This window comes from Drosophila arizonae, chromosome 5 (assembly GCF_054131065.1).
Source record: "Drosophila arizonae isolate 15081-1271.41 chromosome 5, UAZ_ARI_1.0, whole genome shotgun sequence".
Lineage (NCBI taxonomy): Eukaryota > Metazoa > Arthropoda > Insecta > Diptera > Drosophilidae > Drosophila > Drosophila arizonae.
The window spans coordinates 24571736-24597098 of record NC_142925.1 but is presented as its reverse complement, the minus strand read 5'-3'; the positions used below and the strand labels follow the sequence as shown (position 1 = coordinate 24597098).

At 38.4% G+C, this 25363-nt stretch overlaps 2 protein-coding genes across 2 annotated transcripts; both read left to right on the top strand.

The window, feature by feature from the left end:
* Nucleotides 1–11290: 11290 nt before the first annotated feature.
* Nucleotides 11291–13031, top strand: LOC108617148 (serine-threonine kinase receptor-associated protein). Its single transcript, XM_018012843.2, has one exon. It carries the CDS (start codon nucleotides 11447–11449, stop codon nucleotides 12851–12853), a length of 1407 nt encoding a protein of 468 aa, XP_017868332.1. The 5' UTR covers nucleotides 11291–11446; the 3' UTR covers nucleotides 12854–13031.
* Nucleotides 13032–18751: 5720 nt separating this feature from the next.
* Nucleotides 18752–23279, top strand: dap (cyclin-dependent kinase inhibitor dacapo). Its single transcript, XM_018012845.2, has 3 exons — nucleotides 18752–19711; nucleotides 19789–20240; nucleotides 21846–23279. Exons 1-3 carry the CDS (start codon nucleotides 19551–19553, stop codon nucleotides 21989–21991), a joined length of 759 nt encoding a protein of 252 aa, XP_017868334.1. The 5' UTR covers nucleotides 18752–19550; the 3' UTR covers nucleotides 21992–23279.
* Nucleotides 23280–25363: the final 2084 nt, after the last annotated feature.

Sequence of the window (25363 nt, the reverse complement as noted above, 5' to 3'; positions counted from 1 at the left end):
AGTCTGTTTGATATGAGGTAAGGCCAGACTTTGACTAGCAGATACCCTATAATTCCCTATATCTCTATGTATATCTATATACTACGATACTGATATTAGAGATGAAAGAAGAATATAATTTTTACAATTGCCATTGTTACATGAGAAAACCTATAATCAACTATCTCTCCACCTATTACAATTACGAATGTTAATTGCAATATGATTACTAGAATCTATCCAAAATATGGCAAATTTTTGGGATATCATCCAAATAAATAAATTCTTATTGAGTCTTGACGGACAGATTGAATAAAAGGAAAATGTCTTCAAATGCAATGCTCAGATCGATCAAAGCAAGCTTACAAAAAAAATGCTGATAAGCCTTTGCATTGAAAACTTCAGTGAGCTCATTGCAGTCCAGTTCGGACGACCCCTTATCAAACAGGGTCAATGGGTATTGAGTATATCAAAGAGTGAGAGCGAGTACTTATAAAATGTATTATATTATGGCCACTGCATACAAAAGCATTTTGCGGTTTATCCTTTCAGCAATAAAAGTATCCGATTACTAACTGCACTTTTTCACGTCTACGACGCAAAGGATCTCAGACTCAGGCACAGAGCCTCGGCTGGGGCAACTGTCAACGCGTAGATCAAATGGTAACGAGCAGTTCCTCGGTCGAGTTCCTTTGCTTTCGGCTTTCGGCTCTCAGTTACCCACACCGGGCGCAGCTGTGTCGCGTTTTTTCTTTTCATTTACCTCGGCCTCACCTTTTAATTAAAGCTTAAGCCTTTTAAATACCCTAGAAAACATTAAGCGCCAGGTTAGCCCGAGTTAAACGCCATTCAAAGCGTTGACATGATACGGCCTCAAGCGTAAACTGAGAACCAGCCAACTGTCGCTGTCAGCTGCGGACGGCAGCAAGGACAGCCGCACCGTCTGCCTGCCTTGCTCTTTGTCATTCTGCTCATGTTCGTGCTCGTGCTCGTGTGTAGGAGAGTGTTACACTTATCTTGTGTGGCAATACGCGGAATAATGCGAGAGGTTGGCGATACGATGTTTATGAATTATGAAAACAACTCATGTGCTTTTCGTAGAAACACAATAGGTGTTCATTATTGGAATAGCAATTCGATCGTTTGTGGCAGTACATATTGGCTATAATATTATTGTTTAAAGTTTATTTTATTTTATAAACAATTACAATTGTTATATGATATCATTTCATTCATATTTTAATTAATATTGTATTTAATTTAGAGCTTAATCGAATTGAATTATATTCTAATGGAATGCATTCGTAATATGTACATACATACATATAGACCTGTTGGTAAAATAACGAATATTGAATATTTAAAATGTCGTATGTCCAAAACTATTTTAAATTATAAACAATTTAATCATATAATTCTCATAACGAATTTTTAATAAAAATAATATTTAAATAATGTTAATCCTACGCTGATAGTACTGGTAAAAAATGTTAATCTTAATCTTATTATATTAGAAAGTATGTACATAATTGAATCGCAAAGTTTCTAAATACAAATTATATTAAGAAAGCTCTTGAATATGCGATAGAACTATACTATATATATATGAATATAAGTGAAAATAAAATATCTAGAACACTATAAAGAATTTTTAAACTCTAATAAATGACTATATGAGTATAGAAGCAATATCTAACAATTATTTCACAGTAAAAGTCTCTTTTATTATCATTCTTCTTTTTCTTCATGTATCGATTGCCAGATGATATTCTTAAGCAGTCTTTTATCATCGGAAGTCTTTACAAATGGAAGATGCAAAGGGAAGCCCAGATATCCGCAGCTAATGAACTTTTCCTTATGCTATTTCGATTGTATGGTAATTTTTTTCAGAAACGGTAGAGTTTTTCTCAATCGTTTACCTGACTCAACCCTGTGGAAAGCGAAATGTGAACAAATGCTTTTCACGCATCTCAAATGACCATCAACAGGAGACAAAGTCAAGGATAAAGCCGGAGACTCCAGCACATAAATTTCGTAGCCAAAAGTTATGACAAGTCGGAGAGCAACAATGAACGAGCAAAAGGAGGAAAGAAAAAACAAAACGGACATATAATCAGAGAAAAGCGCTTGAGAGTTATTATTTTCCGCATTACCCTTTTGTTTTCCCATCTCGAGAGAGAGGAAGATATAGAGAGTGAGAGAGAGAGAGAGAGAGATGGAACTCAGCCAATGGTCAGCTGTGCCGTTAATTGAATCATTACGACATGGAAAAAGTTGCTGCAACAATGCAACATAATTATTCTGAGTGATTGCCGGGCGAGGCAGAGGACACAGAGGAAGAGCAGCAGAGAGTAGGGAGTGGAGGGTGTTCGAGCTCGGGGTGGCTGCGCCCCTCTAAAACAAAAGGTAGACCCTCTCGAAATTAATTTCAATAAAGCCAGCAGAAGCTCGAGACAAGTCGCAGTAGCATCACGCGCTCAACAGCTGCGGGCATTGGCCAGTTAATAGTTAAACCTTCCATTTAGTCCCTCATCCCTTGATGTAACTCCCTGGCAAACTGGTCACGATGATGTTTGGCCGGGCCAACTGTTAGCGACAGCCTCCATTCAGGCAGAGAGACAAACACAAAATCCTCATGTAATCCCTGACAGATAGTTGCAAAGGGTTGCTCAAGAGCCAAAAACCACTTGAGCCAGTTTTTCTCTATATATGTATATATCCCCCCCCTCTCTAGATGCTTCTTGGCGGCGGCCTCTATCTGTCAGAGCCATGCATCGGCTGTGACTTGAGCATTTTCCAAACTGCTTCACTTCAATGCGCCGCACGGGTCAATAATTTTTGCCGAAAATGTCTTTGTCTACCGTCCATCTCCCTCTCTCTCACACACAGTTCATCTGCTTCTGCCTCTCTCTGTCTCCCAGTCTCTGTGGAGTGCATAAGGTCGTGGGCTGCATTTGTTGAACTCTTCAAATAACCTAAAAATATTTATTTTATTTTTGTTGTGCAGACAACTCGAAGTGACGCAGAAAAGTCGATGACTTCCTTAGAAGACTCTTTGGGTCATAAAAATGTAATATCGTCTTATGTTATATATGTGTATCCATCTAGGGTTCAGGGCGTCGTTTTTGTTTCTATAAATAACACGCCCAATGCACTGTTTTAAATATATCTAGGCAATATAGCATATATTTGAATGAAGCAGCGCATTGAAGAGATAGGAAGAACTCCTACCCAATAACCTAACCTAACTCTTTGTACCTACTTGATAACATAAATAACATAGCTTTATATCTAGAGAGAAGAATATAATATATATTTAAATGAGAAATCATATAGTAGATCGTTCGCAGAGCTCCTACTTAATGTGTTAATTAAAATAACCAAAAAGAAATAGTGTGAGGTGAGACTTACTTTATCTATGGTTGCTTTCATGTACTGATCATAACTTAACTTAATTAAGATATGTATGTACTTGATATCTTTAGTCTAATAGTAATACAACTCTTACTTAAACTAAGTACAGTCTTAGATGGAATTAAATACTCAAAGTTGCATCTGAACACAAGGCTTTTCCCTAAACGTTTGCTTGCCCGTTTTCATCTCTAGTCACTCATAGATCGCACCTTAAATTCATTGCAAACTGAAATTAAGGGTAATTTGGTATTAGTAAAAACCAAATTTTTTATCAGGAGGATTGCCCGTATAAATTCTCTGTTTTCGTAAGCCCCAGTCAGAGCTTGGAAATTTTAAATGTATTCTTGTGGATGACATTGGCAGTAGGTGCTATTACATGAGTATTTTCGATAACTCATAATACTCTCTACTGCCGATAAAAATTGATTGAGTTAGTTTATAGGCATAGCTTGAAGACCGTAAAATATGGAGTCCTTAAAAGTGGAAAATCTACCCAAGGAATTCACGCGTAAATATAATACGATTTTTGTAAGTAAACGTAACTTTAAAACTTAAATTTAAACATTTTTTCGTCTGAGTTTACTTTACTTAACTTTTAATACTGATAAATAATACAGAAACCAATGTTCAAAGCAAATCATATAGAAATAATTACTGCATTTGTTTTCTTTTTAAGAAGGCACCTCTTAGTTAATTATCCACAATTTTGTATTGGCGAAATCATATATCAATCAATAATAAAATCGCCTTTCACAATAGCTTTATTTATTATAGCTAAATTTCAGCTATTGTCTAGCTCATTTGCTTGCTATAGAAGTCTCGATGATAGCTCTTAAGTTTTCCAATGAAAGAGCATGTAAAATTTTATATTTACAGCGGAGCCGAAAGATATTTAAAAAGTCTTTTCGAATGAGATTACAATACGATTAACTAGCCGCCGCCAATTCGCGGGTCGAGTCGAAAATCAAGGAAAAACTCGGAGAAACTGAGCAAAAGTGCGGACAATGCTTGGCCAAATCAATTAGTCACAATGGCCCAAGGGGACAGTTTTTGCCTGACTCAGCCGGCCGTTGAGCATTGTTGAATGATATGCCCGATATACATAAATGCACATATTTTTGTGTGCGTTGGCCTGGACCTGGCTAGGCACATAGAGCGGAAAGTCCTGCATAAGGGCGTTAATTATCGGGCAGACGTTTAATGAATGCGCCCGGAGCGACGCGCACGTAATTTAAATTTGCTTAGCTGCGTTATGTTGTATGTGTGTGTGCTGAGTGTGTGACTGTTGTGACATCGCGACATTGCCTTTTGGCTAGTCGCTTAGTTAACTAGAGGCTCATCCAAGCAAACAGTTTAGTTTCCGCTTCCTGTTTGGGCATTGTTATCCTGCGCGTAATTAGCTGTGCGACAGGAAGCGATTGCAGCTCTTCAGGTTGAAAGGAAAAAACAGAAAGATAACATCTACCAAGACTAAGACAACTCTCGGCTGCCTTACTAGCATTTATTTCCCGCTCCTGCACTTCTTGGGCTTCCGACATTTCCGACAAGCCGAAATGCCAAGTTATGTGACATGAGAAATACAGCTGTACCCGAATTTAATAAACCAATTTGCGCTGGTCATAAACATCGTTCGAGGCATACAAAATGGGATGAAAATCTATAAAACCGAATTTTCGCTAGTCATTTTTATAGCCACGCCCGAGCCAGCTGGCCAGTGCCAATCGGCTAGATTTAATGCTCATTGCTCCATTATAAAATCATCATTAAAGCAGCTCAGACAATTGATTGATATATGGCGCCTAGGAGTTGAATGGAAAGTGGAGCTCCTCAGTGGGCTAGTTCCACAAATGACTTCATTAGATTGAGGGCAGGGCAGACAAATTGTATTGCAGGAAAATTGCAGCTACAGCTGCTGTTCACTTTAAGGGAACTACCCTCAACTATTCCTTAAATGAAAACTCCTCGACGCTAAAGTATCATATAACAGATTTTAATTAAAGTTACGCTCACCTTAATTATATATCTAAAAAAAAAAGGAGAAAATTAAGGAAAACCAGCTAGAATTTGTGTGAAAAGCAATGTCTACTAAAAGGTGTCTGCTTTCATATAAACATAAACTCTATGATTGATGCGCTGACAGCTCAGAAAGTCACAAAAGACACAAAAACTTGCGTAAAAACTACCAAAATCGAAAGTTTCCTCAACGTCTCAGGTTTTCCAACCACCCTGAGCGTGAAAACCCAACTTGCATCTGCTCAACATTCCGCACAGTCTATGCAAATCAGCTCTAACCGTCATCTGCCGTCGGTAGTGCAATTTGAGTAAGCGAGTGACATAATTCCCGACACCGAGACGAACTTTGATTGATATGTGCGCGTCCGTTGAGATCAGTGAAAGTTTCTCTGCTCGATGCGACAGCCGTAGCGAATTCTCGGACTGGTTGCAATTCTCTCTTTTCACTCCGCACTCGCTCTTTTTCTCTCGCCTCTTTAAAGTGTCAAAAATGGGTTTTCGTTGGGATTGATCACTTGAGCGGTGTTCTTAACATGATGTAGAGCGTGATTTCTTTTTCATTTTCATTTTTTGCATAATTTAGTCGGGGTTTACACGAGTTTTACAAGGGATAAACCGAGGACACGCCGGCTTGCCAGCTCAGGGTAAGTGATGGGAAAAGTTTTGACGAGTCTTTGAAAGAGCTCAACTGACATTTTATAATGTGTTTAGCCATGGGCTAGGTCACTGAAAAGAAAATATATAATATATGTATACTATATAGATATATAGAGAGATTCTGCTGTAAATATTAAATAATACATATAAATATAGTTGCGATTGCACAGAGATTTAGCTGTATTGAATCTTACATAAGGCTTAGGGCATAATGTAGGTTTGCGTCTGCAGACCAAACCTGCAATAAAATGGAGCAAAAAGAATTATTTGATTACATCCATACTTACTATATTACTAAACTAATATAAATTTATAATTTCTTCTAGTCACACGATAGAAGTACAATTTTATAGGTTGGTAAAATTTCCAAAGTTTCTTAAAAGTAAATGCGCCTTGAGCTAAATGGATTTAAAGAGATATGTGTAAACTCTATAATTATAATAATAATAATAATATAATAAATATATATATTTAAGTCGTTTTCAGACAATTAATAATAATAATAATAATAATACTAGAAGACTTACATCCTTCTTTCAGGAGATCTATATTATAAGAGAGAGAGATAGAGAGAGAGAGAGGGCGAGATAATTAAACATTAAATGAAGGAGCTTCCATAAAAAATCCTTGATTATCACAGTTCAATATCGATATTTTTCGCCCTTAGGCACTTCCAATATCTCACAGTAAACCATGACCAGAATCTCTTTAATTTTGCACTCTCTAACCATAAGCCGCACACTCGACCAGAACAAAATGCGCTGACCCACAAGACGCAAATATGCGGATTATGCAAAGCAAATGTCATTAGTCAATGCAGGATAAATGTAGGCTCAATGGACCCATATTTGAACTCTGACCATTAATGCGTTAAGTGGACAAAATGCCAGCAGAAATGATGCCAATTTCTATTAAAAATACAAAAAAAAAAAAGAGAAAGAGAAAGAGAAAGAAAAACCGCAATATGTGTACACAGAACTTCGCACAACCCTCGGAGCAGCCGGAGAAAGGTAAGAATAAGAAAGTTGATACCTGGGTAGGTCGATTGGAATATATTCGTATCGATTGGAGGTAAAATGTAGCGAGAGCTACCCCACAAAACTATTGGACGACATAAACAATCTCATTGTGCGCACTCGAGCCAAATGATGTGTGAGATATCAATTGTCAAATTGACAATAGAAATTGACAGATCGGTATCTGTAACGTTCCTATCGGTAGATGAAGCTGCTGCTGCTGCTGCTGCTCGCACCGTCATAAAATTAGAAGTTTATTGATTTGTCTTGACACATTCGCATAGCCAAAAGTGAGAGGGACTGGGAAATCGATGGGCATATGCCGAGATTGATGCACCGTTCGCTACTTTTCAGGCGCATTATCAATGGGTGTGCCACTCCTCTTCCTGCCGCCGTCTTACCCCTTGCTGATTTCGTTCGTTGTTCTATAAAAATTATATGCAATTATATACGAAAGCAAAGCATTTTATCTGTATGTATATGTATATAGATATGCTGCCGCTGAGTTGTCATAAAGTGCGCAACTTTACGAGCCACTGTAAATATTTTGATGTCGAGCGCTGAAATGCTCGTCGGACATCCGCTGACGTTGGCCAATTTTTCAGTTTCCACACCCAGCGCTCACACACACTCAACTCCATGATGACGTCGTCTCTTCATTTCCGCACTGATGGACTGACAAATGAAGCAACGCTTCCGCTTCAAGTATGTCTAAGCACTTTTTGGTCTACGCCCCGATTCAAACTTATTTTCAATTTCAATTTCAATACAAAACGGAAAAAAAATAAACTATCATTAATGGCATCGTGACTTGCCTCTTTGCCGTCAAAGTAGTGTTTCCTTGTTGAGTCTAAAATTTGTACTAATTATTATTAATGCTTTTCCATAAATGTTGCTTCTTAACGGCTGTCGATGATGCCTCACATTTTGGAACTGTTTCTGGGCTTGTCTGTGGCATAGCCTGCGGGCTATGACAGCGAAAGTTGAAATAGTGGGTCAGGAGGGTTCCACCATAATGGCGGTATACGATTGATATGTGAACGGGATATTAGAGATTTACTCTTGTTCATTTTATTAAGACAAATTTAGTTTTTAAAGTTCTTGGGAGTTGTGTAATGTTTGTAATTCTTTAAAGCAGACGATAATAATAATAATGATAATCATAATTCGATATTTTTGTGATAATCATAATTTATATAACATTATATTAAACAGTGCCTTTCAACTAAATGGGATACATATTTTTTTAAAGTTTATAAATCAAAAAATAATAATTGAATAAGATAAATTTAGTTACATAAAAATACTAAACTGCTGTAAATTTTCATTTCAAACTATTTTTATTTATTTTTGTTTTCAAGAGGTTCAATAAAGATACATAGATGATAGATATCAGAAGATCCTTACGTTTCTACGATAAATCTATATGTTGGGTTCGTCCGTCAATTTAGACACCATCTACACACCATACTAGATATCTGTGGCAAGTGAGTGTCTACTTTTCCATTTATACATATAGCTAACATAACATATAGCTATATATATAGACACTATTAAAAAAGTCGACTCATCCTTTGGCAGCTGTGACCTCTTGCTTAGCTTTCAACTCTCTCTGTGCTGTTGGCATAACTCAAGGCATTCAGATACAAAATTCAACAGCCTCAGCACAATCGACACATAATCTCGAGCCAACAGAACCTGTCAGGGCTCAGCTACCAGCCAAGTGTATCGAAGCAGCCTGTGTGCTTATTATGCAGCCTACTCGCCCACTTGGCTACAGCTCCTTTAATTTAATAAAAAGCATACAGCGTCAAGGATGCGTCTTTGAGCAGAGCTGCCAAAGTCTGTCGTCCTCACCGCCGTCGTCGTATCAGTCATCACTTGTTAATCCGAGTTAAACGTTTCGGCGGATATTATACACTACATATATATACACACACACACATTTAGGTATCTGTATAATTTATATATATTCTTTTTTGGCCAGTAGCTGAATGCAAACTACTCGCAAAGGGGCCGAAGGCGGCAGCAGGAAGCCGAATGGTGCTGGCAGCAGGATATTAACAAGGTAAAGTTAACGGCGCCGCGGCCGTGTGACTGCCAGTAGTGGGGCGTGGCAGGGGAGTACAAAAGCGTAATGTATATTAAATGCACTCAAGAAGATTCAATTCATATTTCAGAACGTTTTGCTTTCATTAGGCGACCAACAAAAGCAGAGGACGACGAAGGCGTTCGAGCCCTGCAGGCGGCGACATGTGAGAAATTTGGGAAGCGCGTGCGCTGCCTTTAAGTGGTTTACGCCAAGAGGATTTCATTCTCTGTGTCAGGCTGATGACACCTGTGCACACACACACACACACACACGTACACAAAACAAACAGAGACAATGCCCCTGGCTGTCACCTTTCGCAATAACTGAATGCTACCTGCTATGGCGTCCCGTTCCTTGGCGTTGCCAACCGCAAGACTAACAAAAACACGACCGCAAATTGACTTGGATTTTGCCCTCGTTTATCCTTTGTCATGCTAAAAAATATTTAAGGAAATTAAACGGATTTCCCCAAAAATTTCTACCAAATAATGTACTTAGGTCGCAAGTACAAGAAACGACTTCAAGCTCTCGCTTAACTCATCCGATATGCTAATTATCTTGTCTGCTTCACACTCGCCTAATATGTATAGAAGCTTGGAAGCTTAGCTGCAGGACTTTTACAAACTTGCACTGTCAACTACTTCGCCAGGTAATTGACAACCAACGGAAATTGGCGAAAGTATAAGGGATTTTCCTTGGCTTCTGCCAAATTGTATAGTGAGTTATATAGTGGAGCCGGAATTGCGGGTAATATTATATTATAGTGGAGTCGGAATTGGGCGTAATGCTTACAATGAATTTTAGAGCAATATATATTTTAGAGAAAGTTATGAGACCTTTGTAATGAATTTAGGAATGTTATATATTAAAGAGATATTTAACAATATAACAATGTTATGTATTGTATAATAGAAATAATATAGATTTGCTCGACATCATGACTGAAAATATTTTATAGCTCGTAAATAATCTTGCAACTGTTCTCTAGACACTTTAGACAATTTTATTAAAGACTTTTCACAGATTTCATTCCCCTTTTCACGTACACGCAACTAACTAAAAACGGTCAATAAAAGATTTAATATTCTTTATTTATATTGTAAGTTTTAAAAAATAATAGCATAACAATTATAAATACAGAAGGGTAAATTCTGTCAAGTCTTTTGAAAGATAAGCAATCATTGGAATATTCTTCTTCGTTCTCCTTAGTGATATGTAAATTAGTTGGAATTATTAAAAATCCGATGTACCGCAAAGTTGTTTTTCATTACACTTCATTATAAAATTTTAGTGGTAAGACATTTTGCTATAAAGCAGAAACCACAAAGAACTCCAGCAGCTCCCCGTATAAATCTGGTTTCCCTATTATATAAGTGAAACTCTTGTCATGCGATGATGAAGTCAAATTCATATTGGAATGTCAAGCAAATATTCATCTTGCACGCGCTATGGAAGCCATCAATAATGCGCGTATATACCTAGAATCTGCGATCTGTTTGATTCCAGACACTCGAAATCAAAGAAATGCTTTGTGAATGCTGAAATGAACCAAGCAATGTAATGCAAAGAATGTTTGTCTCATCCAGGATTGACTCCATAGCAGCAATAAACAACAGCTAGATTAATTCCCACAATTAACAGGCAATTAAAGGCAGCTAGGATTATATTTAAGGATTTCCTAAATTTCGTGAATTTTTCTAAAAGTAAAATTATTTACTCATATGGATAAAGAATATATAACAATCCTTACACAAAATTTCGATACAAAGGAATACTTCGGAAGGTAACCTATAAGTTTAGTTGTAGCTTAGCACCGTAGCACCGCTGAAACGTTTGAGGAATCTGTGGGACGTAAATTGTGCTACGTGATTAGCTGAATCTGTTTAAATGTAAAATATAATAATGGATATTTGTTAACGTATATTTTTTGATAATAATTTTTGTAAGGCAGGCGTGTATTAATTTATTATATCTTAAGCTTAAGAATCTCGTGCATAATGCATATTTTTATAAAGTGATAGAAAATAAAATTACTACAGTAAAATAGCATATACCTCATATCAATCGGCCAGCTCTAACTCAACAAAAATAATTTAAGAAAAAGAAAATCAGCTGGCCATGAGTTTTCGATCACAACTTTCACATGACTTTTCCAATTTATATCGCTAAATACACTAGTACAAATCTTGAATGCGTACTGAAAGCTCCGCTAAATTAATATTCCGAAAAACGTAATATTTCTGAATTTCACAAATTGGAGGGAAATTGGAGGTAAATGGCAAAGCGCTTCTCGAACATACAATTGCCCGTGAGCTGTGTGGGCCACACTAGCGACGTGTTCCAGCTGGCGTTCAGCAAGGTCTGCGAGTCGGGCTACTACTTGGCTTCGGCCTGCCAGGATGGGCAGGTGATGTTGCGACACGGCGACACCGGCGACTGGGTGGGCACATTCGAGCAGGGCGGCGAGCCCATTCTGAGTGTGGACATCAATGCAGATGCCACTCTTCTGGCCTCGGGCGGCGACGACTGCGCGGCGCGCATCTGGGATGCAGTGGATGGCAAGCAGCTGACCAAGATGATGGTGAACTCGACTGTGCGCTGCGTGGCACTCAGCTCCAAATCGGAGTACCTGGCTGTGGGCTGCCTGGATCGAAAGACGGGCCATCGCACCGATAAGGTTCTCTACATGTACGCGCTGGAGCACCCGGAATCGCCGATGTCGTTTGAGGGCCAAGCACGGGGCGTGCGAGATGTCATATTCTGTCGGGACGATCGCGCGATGCTATCCTCGTCGCACGATCGCTCGATACGCCTGTGGGATCGGATTAGTGGCAAGCAGGTGCACTCCATCTCCTTGCCGCATCACGCCAAGTCGGTGGAGCTGTGTGCGGATGGACGCACTGTGAGCATTGCCTACGGCCACAGCACCGTCTTCGTCGATGTGGACCGCTTCGAGGTGCTGCAGCATCACAAGCTGCCCGTCCGCCTCATCGGCGTCTCGCTGCATCCGGAGAGGAAGACGTATGTGTGTGCGGGCAGCAACCGCTGGATCTACAAGTGTGACTATGCCACGGGCGAAATCCTGGAGACCTTCAACGCCCACGAGCGTCACATGCACTGCATCAAGTACAGTCCCGACGGCGAGGTTTATGCCTCATCTGCAGCCGACGGCGGGCTTCGCCTCTGGCAGCAGACAGTCGGCAAGAAGTATGCATTGTGGGATGCACGAATCCTTCCGATCGAAGAAGAAGATGACGAACAGGGCGACGCAGATGATGATGATACTGGGGGTGATGATTATGATGATGCCGAGGACGAAGGCAACTACGGAGAGGAAGCCAACGACGACGGAAATGGCAACGACGAGTATGAGGATGAGGATGAGTATGAGGACGACGACGATGGCAATGACGATGGCGACGGCGATGATCGCCGTGTCGGCGTCGTCAGCGACGGCCACTACGACGAAGAGTACGATGACGGCGGCTGCGACGAAGACTTCGATGGCGAGGGCAACGATGCCAACAACGGCGGCGACTGCGATGATGAAGAGGAATACGGCGACGAAGAGGGCGAATACGAAGAATACGACGAAGAGGACGAATACGAATACGAAGGCGACGACGACGACGACGACGATGGCTCTGACGACGCCGAAGCGCAGTCGTATAGTTGCGCTTAGAGCTCGGAGGAAACAGAAATCGGCCCCAAATCCAGAATCCACAATCTCGAAAACTGGATATCAACTGTGGCTGCACACGTGTTTAGCGTTTCTTTGGGTTGATTTTCATCAGTTTCTTAAATTTGGTTCCAATAATAAAATAAACGAAAAAGGGTCACGCTCTGGTCCCTCTAATAAATTTGTCTGCAACCGCGCGGCGTTGTGTGATTGACTGCCCCAATCTATCTACCTGTGTCTGGCAGTCTGTACCCACAAGCCTGTCATGTCCGTCCGGTTGTCCGTAAGCCGCGACTCTAACTACCTAACATTTTATTGTCTTCTCCTTTTGTATACCATGTAGTCCCCGAAAGAGTGGGTATACTGTATTCTGAGATCTGTAATTTGGAGTATATATATAATGTAGATGTTTCCATACGGTTTATATGTAAATTATTAGTAGTACACATGAAGATATGAAATTCGTCAAGGCTTTAGATAAATGCAGAAATAATGGTAATCTTATATAGATCTATGTGGGTCCGAGCCTTACTGCCTTCGGAATACCGTGGCATTAGAGATATACAATTTTGGTTAGATATTTAAATTATTGAATTAAATTTTCGATTTTTGAGATATCGGAAACACTTTTGTTTAATTTTATAATAGATCAGCTTTTAAGCAAATCTACCAGCACTCCTGGCAAAAAATAGAATATATGAGATCTAAACAAAGTGATATCTAATAGTCGTGTATACCCGGTTATTGTTACTCATTTCGACTGCTCAACCTGTTTTCGTTGCGCATTTGACTGAGTAAAAGGTTTCCTGAAAGGATTTTAGGAAAACCCAAGAAGACGTCGCTCAATGCCCCAAACTCTCTGGTGTTTGGTGTTTTCAATGCCGTTTCTCACCAAATCAGAGTCATAAATGCATTTTATTATTATTTATACAGTCGTGGCAGTCAACAAAACGTGGCCCTCTGGGCATTGAAATCGTTTTATTATGCATCCAAAAAGCAGTACGTAGGTTCTCGATTTCTTTCACTTTGGGGTAGGTGCAGGGCGAGAGAGTCTGGCTGCAGCTAATGCACTACTGATAGAGTAGGCAAACAGAGATACAAAACATATGAAGATACAATGCAGCATAGATACAAAGTTTTTGGTGGGGCAAACAACGAAATGCTGACCTAAGTTACCTAACAAGATTTTGTCGCTTGACTTCGTATGTTTGTTTGCTCTTGCTGCAAATGCATTTCCATAAATATATATGTATGTATATACACAAATTTTCTTCTGCTGATAAAACAAGTTTTCCACACACACACACACACAAATAAACCCCCTGCTGCTGCAATCATGCTGCGCTTAGTTTCCACGCGTTTACCAGGAAAAACACTCCAGTGAGGACGTTCCCAGTCTGCCTCTCCCTCTCTCTCTCTGCCTCTCGCCATCTCCTTCTCTTTTTGGTTTGTTTATCTAGTAGGTTGTTCCAATAAAAAGAAATGAGTTGTCATTTCGAATCGGTCCTGCAACAAGGTTTTTATCTCCAGCACAAGTGTGCGCCCTGATTGATGAGGATTGTTATTGCAGACTGGAACAAGTAGCACAGTAGCCCGGAAAAGGATTTCGTTCTCAACGGTAGCCAGCACAAATATTTGCATATGTACAATATTTAAAATCTCCTATTTGCTTTGCATTTGAAGAAAAGTCATCAATATGGCTCATCAGCCCATTAATTTTGGCTGATCTTCACTGTCAAACAGGACCCCAGCACTGACCGCAGCAATTTGTCCGAGAGTCTCAGGTCCAAGATAAGCCACAAGTCATTTATAAATGTCATGAGCATTTCTGATTTGTTTTTATATTAATGGTCGGTCATTTAACAAGGATCGAGATTCTTAGCACGGATAGAAGCAGCGTAATTGAAATAAGAGGATGAATTTGATATGCAGGGAGTGTCTGGATATTTAAGGAAGCACGATCTGGTTTTGCTCAGACTGACAAATGTAGATTCCTCAAAGCAAACTTTCCTAGTCTAGATTAAAGCATTTATGGAGATCGTATTGTTAGCAGTATGCACATCTGTTGTAATTTTAAATCTGAGATCTACCATGGCATTCCTGAGATTGATGTACTAAATATTGCCCTACCCAAGCAGCATGGCACTGTGAATGTTATATTTGAGGGAACTAAACATCAGTCTATAACGTGGAAGCGTGACAAATACATATTAATTTTTTTCTCGCCAAACAGAAATAGAAGCTTGGCAACTTGGATAATATATATGATATGATAAGACGATAAATAGAACACATTAAATATCTGCAAAAAATAAAGCAGGAACACAAAATTCATTTTATTGTTAAATGCAAAAACTTTGTTCTATATGATCTCTCTAATACTTTAAGTATTATCTATATTTAATCTAATATAATCATTAAAATTTATACAAGAAGAATTATGATAGATGCTAGAAGAAAGGTAAACGTATATTCACAAACTACCATTACGATTAATAAAGAGTTTTCTACCAAATTATACAATCATAAATAATATTAGAATTATAATAATAATAGCACTTATATATGGAGATATTTTTGCAGCTGCTTAGATTCTTCGACATTTCTCATATCAAGTAATTCCCGTACAACACAAAAATAACCCATTTGCTTGGTTAAAAAAACGCGAATATAATCATTAAAATTTATACAAGAAGAATTATGATAGATGCTAGAAGAAAAGTAAACGCATATTCACAAACTGCCATTACGATCAATAAAGAGTTTTCTACAAAATTATAAAATCATAAATAATATTAGAATTATAATAATAATAACACTTATATATGGAGATATTTTTGCAGCTGCTAAGATTCTTCGACATTTCTCATATCAAGTAATTCCCGTACAACACAAAAGTAACCCATTTACTTGGTTGAAAGAACGCGAAGTCTATTGCAGCTCACTTATAAAAGAAATTACAATTTTCCCATAGGCTGTTAAACTTTATTAGACCCTATCGAGAACACTTCCGCTGCTTGATGTGAATAATATCGTGACAAGCCCTTAAAAACGAACGCGAAAAATATCCTTAGCCATAGCGCACCTGCCCCAGAGTATCTCAGTTCCGAATTGCGCTTTGCGGTCACAGTTCGTGAGCTAAACAATTTTATGGCAATTTCCTTACCAGAATGCCAGAATGCTATATATACACATGCATATATGCATATGTATATTTTGTATGAGCAGGCATAGAACAAAATATATCTTACGGCAATTTGGAACGTTACTTCGACTGTCACGCTAGGTGGGCAGGAAAAACTCGATCGGCCGCCCGCTAGGAACACGTGGCATATCGTATGCTAAGTTATTTTTTATTTTCATTATACTATCTTGAGCTCTGGGCTCGGGGGGTGTCTGTTGATTTTGTGTTCCGGTCGGCGCGATAAGGCGTGCTGCATTCGAAATGAGTGTAACGTATATTTTATGCAGTGTCCATTGAGTTTTTACCAAGTGAGATAATACTAGTATATTATGCTTGCAATGGCGACCTTCAACTTGGGCTTCTTATCGAGTCAGAAAATAGAAAAGACACAGTCTTATCAGTCGAAAAGCGACCATGAGAGAGAGTAGAGCTATAGATTAAAGAGACCCAATCAAATATTGCCCTGATAAATTGAGCTATGAAACTTTTATATTATTTGTTTATCACTCAAGTATAGATCTGGGAGACAGAAATGTTTGATCAACTCAAAGAATTATCAAATATTGACAGAGTTTTTGATTCGTGCTGTATGAATGATCTTTACATAAGTCTGTGAATATACAATCTATCGTCGATCAAAGTTTTATAATATCGTCGAAACTTCTTATCAGATCATAAGATATAAATGCAGACGCTTTACTCTATTTATTTCTCCATTATATATTTATATTTAATGAATTTTATAGAGGTTAAATAAATACAAATAAAAAGAAGAGCTAGTGATAAGAATATTGTCAACATGTTCTAAACTATAGAGATATTCAGCATTTCTTTGCATACTTTGGAAAAACCTTAGGTAAATATTATGTAATGAAGAAGTATTCATCTCAATTTTATATATTCCTTTAAAGTTCAACTAAAATTTGTCTATCAGCCAAGAAATGTTTTTGTTTATTGCGACAACCAGCATTAAAGGCTCACTTTTCTAAGAAAACAAATACGCATCTAAATACCCGCACGTTCCAAAGTTGGGCAATCCTTTGATGAGCTGCCCTTATAAAGGATTATGAGCACCACTTGAAGGACACCCCGAATTGTGTTGAGCTGAGTTACCTCTTTCATTATTCCTGCACAATTCGACGCCTCTCTTTTCCGTGTGTTTACACAGCAAAATACAGCCCATATATATTTTCAGTACATCCTGTTAAGATATCGTCAACTCGAGGAAATTACTTAAAAGGATCACGAACTCTCGCCAGCCATCCATGGGCCTCCCCCCTTCAAGATCGTGACTTGTTTATGTTTCAGGCATGACTGCAACTCAACGCCGGCAGAATTTTTCCAAATTTGTTAAAAAGTGTGTAAATTTACGTTCCTATATTCTTCCATTTTTTTTTTTTTGTTTTTTCATCGGTTTTAGGAGGGTGTGTCCCATAAACATAGAGCTCTGCGGTATGTCTGGCTAGAGGGGCGAGTCAAAATCGAGACTTGGCTGCCTAATCGATCTATAGATCGGTTTCCTTTGCAGCCTTTTCTGGGGTGATTGCACTCGAGACTCAGTTTTTCCTTTTCCACTTTTGGACAAAAAAATAAAAATAACAAGAGTTTTTCTTCTCTTCTCTCGGCACAAAGCAAATGATGTCTTTAGCTATGAACCGGGTTGACTTTTCTATTCTTTTTCTCGCTTTTTTGTGCACTTTAATTGCATTTGTGCAAACAATATAAATCGTATTTTATTGCCCTGGCAATGTAATTTAATTTTTTACGATTTTGCACTCAAATGGCGAAAAGCTTGGGAAATCTTTGTAATCATTTTTTGTTCGAATCATATTAAAATATGCTCCCTATGTAACGGCTGCAAGTTTCATTATCTTTACACTCTGTTTCGCGTGCTCTAATGCACTTTTCCACAGTCTGCCCCACTTTTGAGAATCAAGGCCCCCGAGTTACAATTGGAAAGTGAAACTGTTGTAAAACGGTTGGAAACTGTCTGCGCGGCCGCCCTATATCCAATTTGTCCGACTCTGACATGGCAACAAACACAGGCACACACACATACAAACCCAAACACACGCACACAAATAAACCAAATCCAGTTTCAGGTTAAACAAACCGAAGCCAAAACATTTTTATCTACTCATCGTATTCAAGCCAAAAGTACAGCTCCAACTCGGGCTGCAACAACGATGCGCAGGGATTTTTCCCTAAGCCGAATAAAGAATGTTCTTATTGATATACATATGTACATACTTAGTATAAACATTTTAATAATTTTTCAGCTAAGCACATTTTATAAAAATATTAAATAAATTCTTTAATATATAGCATGTGTTACCATCATTAAATAATTCTGCTTCAACAATGCTTTCATTGCTTCTATTTATCGAATATTACAAAGCTCATATTAAATTGGGTATGCCGCAGTTTTCTTAGAGCAAGAGGAAAACACAACAGCGTGAGCGCTCACTCTGAGCTGCTGCTTTGATCATTTTGAATTCGAGGGTTGCTATGCCGCTTTTAGTAGTACGTCGTATGGCAACGCTGCGGTGGTTGTTTGACGTTTCGTTTTGTGGTTGTTCTCTTGCGCTCACAACCTCTCGTGCGCTCTCTGACTTTGTGAGACTGAGTCTTTTAACAGTGTAGCACTCAAGCTAGCAAGAGCGTAAGTGTCCGCTCTCTGAGCGCAAAGATAAGCGTGTATAAATATCATTTTTAACCGTTTGCTTACGTTCAGTTTTGTTATTCTGCTCGTTGCGCTAGGTCGAAGAGTGCGTTCGCAGTGCGCACTATAAGGCAAACCAATGAAATATTCATAAAAAGAAGCAAAATCATTCGAACGCTATTATAAAATATATTTAATATATTACAACTTACGTTGTAAAGCAAAAGAAAAACACTAAATATAAAGTGCAAGCAAGTTGAACGCGTATTTCGCAACAGTCGCAACTCAAACTCAACTCGACTCGTCAGTTTCTTCTGTGCCTTGAGTGAGTGGTGTATTTGTACGTGACCAATAAGACAGCAATAATCGACATTTGCCAGTGCAACAAAAAACATTTGTTTATATCATATTTCTATACAAATACTTAAAAGTAAAAAAGCAACAAATACGAATTTCACTTTTAAAACGAGTGTCTATAAAGAAAGACGCAAAAAGAACAGCAAGAACGAACGCACACAATCAAACATTTACGCTCAGGCACACCAAACGACGACGAGTTGTGGAGACTCGTGTCGCGTGTAAGTGTGAGTGCGTGTGAGATTGCATGGGAGTGTGTGAGTGAGCTCTCCCCTCTTTTTGCGTTGGGCAGCGAAAACGTACAGGCGAGCACAAAAAACAATTTTAGTTCCCGCCAAAAGTTTGACGGTTTGCTTAGTCGCCAATTCGCAAACAAGTAGAGAACAGTAGACACAGAAAGACTCCCAAAACACACGAGAAGAAAAAACAAAAGAACGAATAAAAATAAGAAATACATCAAATAAAACACGCATAGAAAGTGCAACAATAACAACAGCATGGTCAGCGCACGAATGCTTCATCCAGTGGTGCTCAGCGAGCTCTGCAAGATGAGCTACAGTCCAGCCAGTCGATTGCAGTCGCCCTGTGTCCGCCAGTTGGACGTCAATCGCATTAAGCGCAATCTGTTTGGTTCAGTGCCGCTAACAGAAAACAACCCGTACGTAAAATATTAGTGTATAAAATGTAGTGTCATATATTCTATATCAATATTAATAAAATCATTTCAATTTTTAGTAGCTTCTTTAGCGCTGAGCTGGAGCTTCAGCAGGAACGAGCCTCGCAGAAGTGGGGCTTTGATTTTAGGGCAGATCGCCCGCTGGCCAGCAATGCCAGCTACAACTGGCAGCGCGTTAGTTCGCAGGAGTCGACTTTTGCCCCACAGATGTACACCCTCACCCGCGCCGCTCATGTGCGTCCGGCGGCTGGACCGGCAAGCGATATGGATGTGTTGCTGAACGATCGGGCAGATCGTGAGAACTCGGCGAATTCCTCGCTGGACGCGAGCACGGACACCGAGTACGACTCGCAGGATGAGTCGCTGAGCTTCAAATGCAGCAGCAGCAGCAGCATCAGTGTGGTCGCCTCCACCTCTGCAGCCGCATTGATCGCCTCCGCCTCCTCCTCCGCCACCGCCACAACCTGCAGTTCGCCCGCGCAGCAACGCAAGCGACAGCTTAAAATCACAGGTGAGTTCCGTTTCCTGCTGCGCCCTGTTTATGCTACTACCCTAGCGATCTTCCCTTACCTTCCCAACGTTCTGCTTGATTGCACTTGAACTTCGTTTTTTTTTGTCCGTTACAAATTCATTTCCCATAACGCTCAATGTTCGCTTATTGAACGCTTTAGTGGGTGAGTTCGTTAAATGGGAACTAAACCCAAACAAGGTGCGTACAGTGCTCACACTATAATAACTACAGCTGATACTTATAATTAAATTTAATTTTTTAATTATTTGAAAAATAGTTTTCTCTAATTTAGAACTCTTAAAAAAAACAAAAGAAGAAAAAAAGCGAGAGTTCTCTTCAACTTGATCAACTAGGAATGTTTTCGTGCAAGGGATTAACGCAATAGAATCATATAAAACTCACAAATAAGTTGAATATCTAAATACTTAGGCATGCGATCTATTGTGTACACCGGAAAGTAAAGACTTCTCAGACATAGCATATACACATATGTGTATCCTTAATGCATTCCGAGGTTACTTCATTAATCGTTTTCTGCCATGGGCGCAGCCTTTTTCATTGATTATCGCGTGGGCGTTGTTCCACCATCCCCAAAATTGAATGCCATAATAACGGGCTCTACCCAATGCGGCTTTAAGGCATATAATTAGTTTTGTTTTATGTGATTTGGTGAAGGGGTTACGATATAGCAGCGCGATCAGCTGCAGCTGTTTTCGAGCTCTGATTCCCCCCAACCGTATACCCTCCCCATCCCCGCTGGCTATCCCTCTGGCTTAGAGTCAATGCACGCAACATCCCTGCGATTGCCCCTGCAACTGGGACTGCGACTGCGTCGCGGGGGTTGATTTTCAAATAAGATCATTGCATGCGGGTTGCTGTAAATGTTAACAGATGTGCGCGGCTCTGCTTCGATTTGACCTCATTAGAGGCAGCCAAAAGCAGAGGCAGAGGCAGACAGAGAGAGAGAGAGAGAGAGAGAGAGAGAATGATAGAGAAAGAGGGAGCGAGGAGGGGGAGCAGCACACAATGCGCCGCCATCAAAGCGCTGCGCTTATCAACAGCCGCTGATTGCTTTTGTATTATAATTTCTGTCTCTCTATTTTTTTAGTGCCACTTGGCACAGTTATTAACATAAAAAAAAAAAACGAAACGAAACGAAAAAGAAATAAGTGTCTGTGCTGGACAGCCCGCATGTATCTAGCCCTGTTGTGGGCATGGCTGTACTTTTGTGCAGCGAAGCCTAGAATCTTGCCCAGTTGGCAGTTGGGCGTGTAATTTATGCAGCTATGCAGCAAGATCGATGCAGCGCGGACTACCTGAGTGCGCCTCTCGTTTTCCTTCTGCGCTCATTCATTTCATTCATTCGGCTACCCCTGCTGTGGCAGCCAACCCCTGGCCAGCCACGTGCCACGTGCCACAATTCCGAAAAATCAAAATGTGCAAAAACAGGCGGCGCCTGCTGTTATTATTAAGCATCAGACAACAAATGTCGTGACTCATTCATTCACTCGCTAAGGGTAGCAATGCCAGCTGACTCTGATATCCCTGTCTCTATTTGTGTTTTATTTGATTACTAAATGTCTGCCCTTTGTTTCTTTCTTTCAGAGTTCATGAAGGAGCGCAAGCGACTGGCCCAGGCACCCAAAAAACTCTCACCCGCCAAACGTTTGCGCACCAGCTCCGGCAGCAGTAGCAGCAACGCGAACGCCACCTCCGTCGGAAGCCTGCTGAAGCGCACGCGCCACAACTAAAACACACTAAAACATGAACACAAACATCAAACACAACCTACACGACCTGCAATTTGTAATTTTATTTTTAATTTTTTACAACACTGCAAAGGGCAACATAGGTATTTTTTACAAACACGATACACGAAACGAAACACACCAATACATTTCTATAGCGTAAATTTTAAGTAGTTTTCACATTGCATTTTTTTACATATACAAAATTAACTACTCATTTTTGTGCAGTGCAAGGGCGAAAGTTGCGAATATTAACTTATAGTTTAACTAGTTTATATGCCAGTTACTACAACCAGTACTAGTACTAGAACAAAATAGATACTTAGCTTTAGCCAAGTAGCTGAATCGAGCTATATGAAACTTATTAGATTTCTCTAGTGAGAAATGCCATAAACTAAGTGATTAGTTCTTAACAACTACAACAACAACAAAATCAACATTAAGAACAATAAGAAATCGAAATAACGTAAATCTAAACTGTAAAGGAAATCAGAAAACTTTGAGACATCTTTAATGAAAGCCACATTTGAATACCATCCTTAACCATGAATTATCTAATCTACTAACTTAACTAAATTGTAAATCCAATTTGTTAAATTTTACCAGCAACCTTAAGAGTTCCTTGTAAAATTTGCAATTCAAAACTTGACGTAGTTCTGCCTTCCTTGAAAATTCTTTGTACTCATTTATTTGTTTATAAATCAAAATTTGATTGAATGCAGAGTTATGTTGATTTTTGTTCTTTTTACCAAAGCAATCACTAAAACTCACAATTATAATTATGGTTTAATTATTAATTATAATTGTTTTTGTTTTTGTGGCTGTGACTGTGAACAAACTCCTTAAATTCGACCAGTGTAATAATATTTATGAATTAAGTTATTTCCTTTGCTAATTTGTGAGCTTTTGCAGATTCCTAATTTGGTATTTGCAAAACTTCATGAATTGGCCATTACACAATTGTAAACTTTATATAAAATTAATTTCTATCCGTTGCCAAATTGTTTGGCAAATGATGAAAGAGATTTTGCTTAACTCTAATGTACAAATGCTATGAATACTATATATATATTCATATATATGTATTCACATATATATATTTATATATATATCAACTATTATATAACTAGGCAGAGCCTATATTATTGAATAACACTTACACTGATCATCCTACTTCATAAGTCTAGCATAGAGAAAAAATCCAAAGTATTTATATCTAATGCATATTGTGTTTATAATCCCACTCATACTTCAATAAAACAAGAAAACAAAAACAAACTATCATCCAATATTACGTCTAGAGTTATTCATTTTTAATTTTTATGTTATTGTTTTCTTTACACACGTATTTGTTTATACACTATAATATTTAGTCTGTAGTTTAATTTCCTTAAGTTCTTTGGTTTTTTTTTTTTTTAAATAAATCTTTGTTTTTCTTTTTGTAATAGATTAATTTTTTATTATATTATTACAAGTTCTGCGGAGCTACAAAGAAGTCTTGCTGTGTTTTATATGAACAAGTGCTTGGTTGAATTTCGTGCTACATAGATCAGATGGTTTTGCTATAAGTTCGAGATTTTATTTTTGAAGACTGTCTATACTTAATTGTGAATTATGAGTGGATTCTATCTATTAGAAGAAACAAATCGGATAGAAATAAATCATATTTTTTTTCTCGGTATGATTTTTACGTGGAGTATTTGTGTAGCTGCTTTTTATACACAATCATGAAATGGAGCATATTGGGTTTCGAACGTTTGAGAGACATTCAGCTCGTTTTCTGTAAGATCGTATCATATATTTTTAAAAGTCTCCGACCTTGAAAAAATGAAAAATCAATAAAAATTTCTTTTGAAATGTATTAGATCAAAATTACTTATATATCATTCTAATGTCCTTTTTTTTCAAGTATAAATTATCTGCCAAAATATATTTTCGCAGAAAATATGGTTACGGATCAATTCGAATACGAGAAAGAAAGCTATAGTATATGTAGATTTAAGTACGAGTGGATTATAGCAAAAATCTAAGGTATTTCAAATACCCATGAATTCAAATTTTAAATTTAGAGACTCGACCTCTAAAGATGTAGGGCTCAATCGATAAAACCAGTACGTAGGTAGTTATCGATTATTTAAAACAAAAAACGTAGTCTCTAGCTTTTATATTTGTTTAAATCGACTCGGTTAAATATACGTACAGGGCTATATTTATATATATTGAAATATATATAATAATATGTAATGAATATACAATATATCAAATTTTAAATTTAGAGACTCGACCTCTAAAGCTGTGGGGCTCAATCGGTAAAACCAATACGTAGGTAGTTATCGATTATTTAAAACAAAATACGTAGTCTCTATTATATTTTTATACCCTGACCCCATTTTCAATGGGAAATCAGGGTATAATGGTTTTGTTGAAATGTATGTAACAGGCAGAAGCAGGCGTGGCAGACCCCACAAAGTATATATATTCTTGATCAGGGCGACGAGCTGAGTTGATTTGGCCCTGTCCGTCTGTCTGTCCGTCTGTCCGTATGTATGAACGCGTCGATTTCAGAAGATATAAAAGCTAGAGACTTCAAATTTTTTTTAAATGTCCGTAATTACAGCGCGCATATCAAGTTTATCATTAAAAATCGATAACTCATCCCGGTCTTTTTTATCGATAAAAAACCTTATCGAAAACCAGTTATAAAATTTTATCTTCTACACCTTTATTGCTAGAGTGTCCAAATTTTTAATGTATGCTTATATGCAATTTATACAATTTCGGGTTTTGTTAAAATTTACCCCCCACCCCTATATTCACCCCCTCACCCTCACATTTGTAAAAGGAGTATTTCAAATACTAGAGACTTCTGCTTTGGCAATTACATGCATATCCATGTTTTAATCATAATCTAAAAGTCATGAAGATCGTACGTCCACAAAAAAAGTTATTAATCAATTAAGTTCTCATATGCCTGTGTGTGCGTGCGTGTGTGTGTGTGTGTGTGTGTGTGTGTGTGTGTGTGTGTGTGTGTGCGTGTTTCTTGTGTAAGCTGAAAGACGCGAAAAATTATTGAAATAGCTATTACTCCAAGGGTTCAGGGGTTCTCGTAGTCGAGTAGTCTCGACTAGAGCTTTCTTACTTGTTTTAGATCAACTCGTTTAAATATACAGGGCTATATTTATATATATTGAAATATATATAATAATATGTAATGAATATACAATATATCAATGTATTCATCTGATGATGACGATGTGTATTGATCGATAATATATCAATATCAGTATAAAATTTGATTTGTGTATGCTCTGCAGGGTGTATGCCGAATTCAGGATATACCTCAGCCTGACCTACCCAAGACCGATTGAATTTCGA

Coding starts and splice junctions, on each gene's coding strand:
- LOC108617148 (XM_018012843.2), top strand. CDS start 11,447: ATGGCAAAGCGCTTCTCGAACATACAATTGCCCGTGAGCTGTGTGGGC.
- dap (XM_018012845.2), top strand. CDS start 19,551: ATGGTCAGCGCACGAATGCTTCATCCAGTGGTGCTCAGCGAGCTCTGC. Junction 19,712..19,788: donor CCGCTAACAGAAAACAACCC/GTACGTAAAATA, acceptor TTCAATTTTTAG/TAGCTTCTTTAGCGCTGAGC. Junction 20,241..21,845: donor GCGACAGCTTAAAATCACAG/GTGAGTTCCGTT, acceptor TCTTTCTTTCAG/AGTTCATGAAGGAGCGCAAG.